At 44.7% G+C, this 4091-nt stretch overlaps 1 protein-coding gene across 1 annotated transcript; it reads left to right on the plus strand.

The window, feature by feature from the left end:
• Window positions 1-253: 253 nt before the first annotated feature.
• LOC109752008 (alpha-(1,4)-fucosyltransferase) lies at window positions 254-3786 on the plus strand. Its single transcript, XM_020310875.4, has 4 exons — window positions 254-1106; window positions 2005-2178; window positions 2790-3366; window positions 3448-3786. Exons 1-3 carry the CDS (start codon window positions 558-560, stop codon window positions 3357-3359), a joined length of 1293 nt encoding a protein of 430 aa, XP_020166464.1. The 5' UTR covers window positions 254-557; the 3' UTR covers window positions 3360-3366; window positions 3448-3786.
• The last annotated feature ends 305 nt before the right edge of the window (window positions 3787-4091 follow it).

The following is a 4091-nucleotide window of genomic DNA, read 5'->3' on the forward strand; positions in this document are numbered from 1 at the left end:
TCGCCTTCGTCCTCGCCAACTCCTTGATGGGGTACCATCTCGGCGTCAAGAAGGACGGTGATGATGATGAGTATATTTAGGTTTTTAAGCTAGTAGTATGTTTAAATTTATCGTATCAACTAGGTTGAATTCAATGTATTATTTGTTTATTGAATTTGATCATTTGTGCCGTCCGCGGTACCGCAAATATGATACGGTATTGCGGTTTACGGGTCTGCAAGAGATATATGCTCTAACAGTAAAATTCGAGACCGAACAAATATGCACTCGTTTCATTTCTTGTCGGAAAGCCTCGCAGAAATGGTAAACAACCGCCGGCGACCGCCACCCAGTCAGTCCAACCACCGCGCCTCGTAACGAGAAATACTCAAACTGCAAAGTTATAACTGCAAAGCTACTGCAACGAAAGAAATACCACTAAGCCGCAGGAAGAAACATCATCGATAGTTTTCTGGAAAGCCCCCCACATCAGTACGTTACTCCCTCCTCCTCCTTCCCGCTTCGCCTCCGAGATCTCTCCCCGCTCCGGCGACCGGAGTTTCGGAGAAGGCTTCCAGATGCGCGCTCCCCCGATGCTCGTGCCGAAGCGCATCAATTACGTGGCCCCGATGCTCGCCTCCGCCCTCATCCTGCTCCTCCTCCTCTCCGGCTACTTCGAGCTCCCCTCTATAACCTCCTCCCTCTCCACCCAGTTCTCCCCCACCGTCCCCGCAGCCGGCGCCACTGGGAGCCGCCGCATCGGTACAGCGCTCGACTCCGTCGGCTCCCGCGAGCGGTCGGCTTTTACGTCCACCCTCGCCGCGTTCAGCGCTTGGGACGACGCCGTCGGGTGCCCCCGCATCCGCGCCAAGATCGGCGCCGCTAACGCGACGACGGCCTCTGCCATGGCTTCCATCACCGGCGGAGCGGGGTGGGGAGGCGCGAGGTGCGAGGAGATGAAGACGCGGCACGTGGGGGTGTTCGTCAAGGGGTGGACGTGGATCCCCGACTCGCTCGACGGCGTGTACACATGCCGTTGTGGAGTGAGCTGCGTGTGGAGCAAGGCCGCCGCAGTCGTCGACCGCCCCGATGCGCTGCTCTTCGAGGGCGCTACGCCGCCACTGCAGGTACTGCAGCCCGCTCCGTCTTTGCTGTGATAACGAAGTAAAGTGGCATTTCTTTGTTACATGAGTCCGGAGCTGGCCGTGTAAGTTGAGCTGAATTGGTGCATATAGATAGCTCAACTCCTAAGCTTAGTGTCATTCAAATTGACAAGGTGCAAATGTTTGCTTCCTTGTGGAGTTGAGACTTGTGTTGATTGTCTCGGCTCTTCTCAAGGACATGGATTCATTTTTTTGTTGGGGCAAATTGGGCAGGCATCGCAAGTTTGCTTTTTGAAAGGACATGGATTCATGATTTTTGGCGAGTTCTTAGAGGATGGTATTGGCCTAAATTGAGGAAGTGATAAAGTCTGTCTTGTTCAGAGCAGAATGATTTAAGTTTTTGTCAACCCTAGCGCCATGTCACCAGATAATCAATGAAGTTCTTTTTATAAATAAGTATGTGCAAGGGTGATGGCTAGAAATGTCCTAAAGGCTATAGATAAATCTTCAAGATTAATCAGCATTTCAATGCTTGTGTACGATAGTTCCGTGAACTAACACAGATTTTTTTTCAGAGAATCATTTGAGTATTAGTTGGGAGCTGTAACTATGGATCAAGGAATCAACATTTCTGCAAGGAACTAGTTTTTTATATTCTTATCAAATGTTGCATGTCAATGCTCCTTCACCTCACCGTGAAATTACCAAAGTGCTCTTGGTTACCTTGGTGGTTTCAGTTGGGTCATAAGTGCCACATGCTCGTATTCATAAAATTGCAATTCTGCAACAACCTCTTTGTGGAATCAAACACCATCTGTCCTTTTCACTAACCAACACATACCGTTTACTTTGTTTTGTTCTTGACTTAAATTCGTAATTTGTTCTGAGCTTCAATTTCAAGTATGCTTAACATATTTTGCAGAGAATGAAAGGTCTGCCTCTTCGTGTTTATTTGGATCTGGAGGCTAGCAGGAAACCAACTGGTTTTGAGGACATTTTTATAGGTTACCATGCTAATGATGATTTACAAGTAACATATGCTGGAAAATCTTTCCACACTAGCCGGAGTTACCATGTATCCACAGAAAAGACAACTGTACGTCCAAATTCTGCACAGTATATATTACACAACACAGCAATATCATGGTCTAAGGCACTTCCTTACATGTATCGCCTTTGCAGTGATTTTTAACATTCCATGCATCATGTATGTCCAACCATGTTTTACTTGACATTAGTATCTCCAACAATGTATCATTTGGCATTATGATTCCCTGTGCTAAATCACTGTTCTTCATCAGTTGGAACAGTACAAATAGAACATACCCCTACATTATGGGACGGAGGGAGTAGAGATAGACATGATCAAGTATAGTTGTCTGTAGAACATTTAACACTAACAGGCATCTACAGCCTCACATGGTACACCTTAGCTGGAGGTGTTTCTGTCCTTTTGGGGATCTTGGCAAAAGCCAGAAGAGTAGTATAGTGGAGGCTACCAAAAATGGTCTCAACTCATAATATGGAAATGAGTGAACACAACAGCACATGATGTCAAATTGTTTCTGTAGTTTGTGCTACACCTGTCAGAAAGATATAAGTTTGCATGTCCACTGCTGCATTGGTTTTGCACAAAGCTGCTATCCATCCTGCTATAATACGATCTTGTATAATTGTCTGAACTGCTGATTTCCTGTCTTGTATCAGGATGCACTTATCTATTGGTCATCTTCAAGGTGTCTTCCTCACAGAGACAAGCTTGCAGAAGATTTCCTCTCATTGGTGCCACACCATTCCTTCGGAAAATGTTTGAATAATGTTGGTGGTCCTGACATGGCACTATCCATGTATCCGATTTGCTCAAACAATGGCAATGGATCACCACACTGGTGGGATCACCTACACTGTGCAATGTCACATTACAAGTTTGTTCTTGCAATCGAGAACACCAAGACAGAAAGTTATGTGACAGAGAAGCTGTTCTATGCGTTGGAGGCTGGGTCAGTGCCAATATACTTTGGTGCACCCAATGTCTGGGATTTCATTCCTCCCGATTCCGCAATTGATGCCTCCAAATTCAGCTCTCTTAAAGAACTGGCATCATATGTGAAAGCGCTTGCGAATGATCCGGTAGCGTATGCAGAATACCATGCATGGAGGCGATGTGGTGTTCTCGGCAACTTTGGCAGGACACGTGAAATGAGCCTTGATACACTGCCTTGCCGACTCTGCGAACTAGTTAGCAAGAGAGGTGGTAGAAGTGCAGACTCATTTTGATTGACTGGTTGGTACCCTACTTACATCCTCCGCATTCACTTTATGTTGTTAGCACATTCATAGTAAACCTTTCTTTTGTTTATACTAGGTGATAACATTGTGTCTTACATATACTTTGATCCAATGAGAACGGGATGACTTGCAACAAATGGTCTGCCTGAGTGATGAGATTATAAAGAAGATGAAGTGGTCATATTATGGAATGTCAATAGCTGATATTCTTCTAAGACCACACCGGCTGCCTTTTTATATATTATTTTCTCAATCTTGTTTTGTCTCGTTGACTGCAGTTAAGTGGTGAAACTGTTTTTTTGACGGAGGTTCATGTTTGTAGGTGGTGAAACTCACAAATACACTTCATCTGTTAATATGAATACATTATAGGGTCATATGACCGTTTCTTATAAGGAGGCACTGACAAATTAAAGACATGTGTTGGGTTCTTGTATATCTGTTTCTCCACTACTTGTCAACACATTGCGAATCAATTTTTTGTGTGTAGAAACTAGGCATTTTATTTAAACGTTTGACCTATGAAAATGGGATAAAGTGGGTCACTGGATTTCCAAGGGTAATGATACCATCTTGGTAGTCATTGGCCGTCTTTCTAACATTACTCATTTTCTTCCTGTTCATGAGGAATTGTATGTCTCTTCGATAGTCTCAGTTCATGGCGTTCCATTGGAGATCAATTCTGATCTTGAAAGACTTTCCACCTCTAGATTTTGGGAA

The sequence above is a fragment of the Aegilops tauschii genome, chromosome 5 (genome assembly GCF_002575655.3).
Source record: "Aegilops tauschii subsp. strangulata cultivar AL8/78 chromosome 5, Aet v6.0, whole genome shotgun sequence".
In the NCBI taxonomy this organism is placed as follows: domain Eukaryota; kingdom Viridiplantae; phylum Streptophyta; class Magnoliopsida; order Poales; family Poaceae; genus Aegilops; species Aegilops tauschii.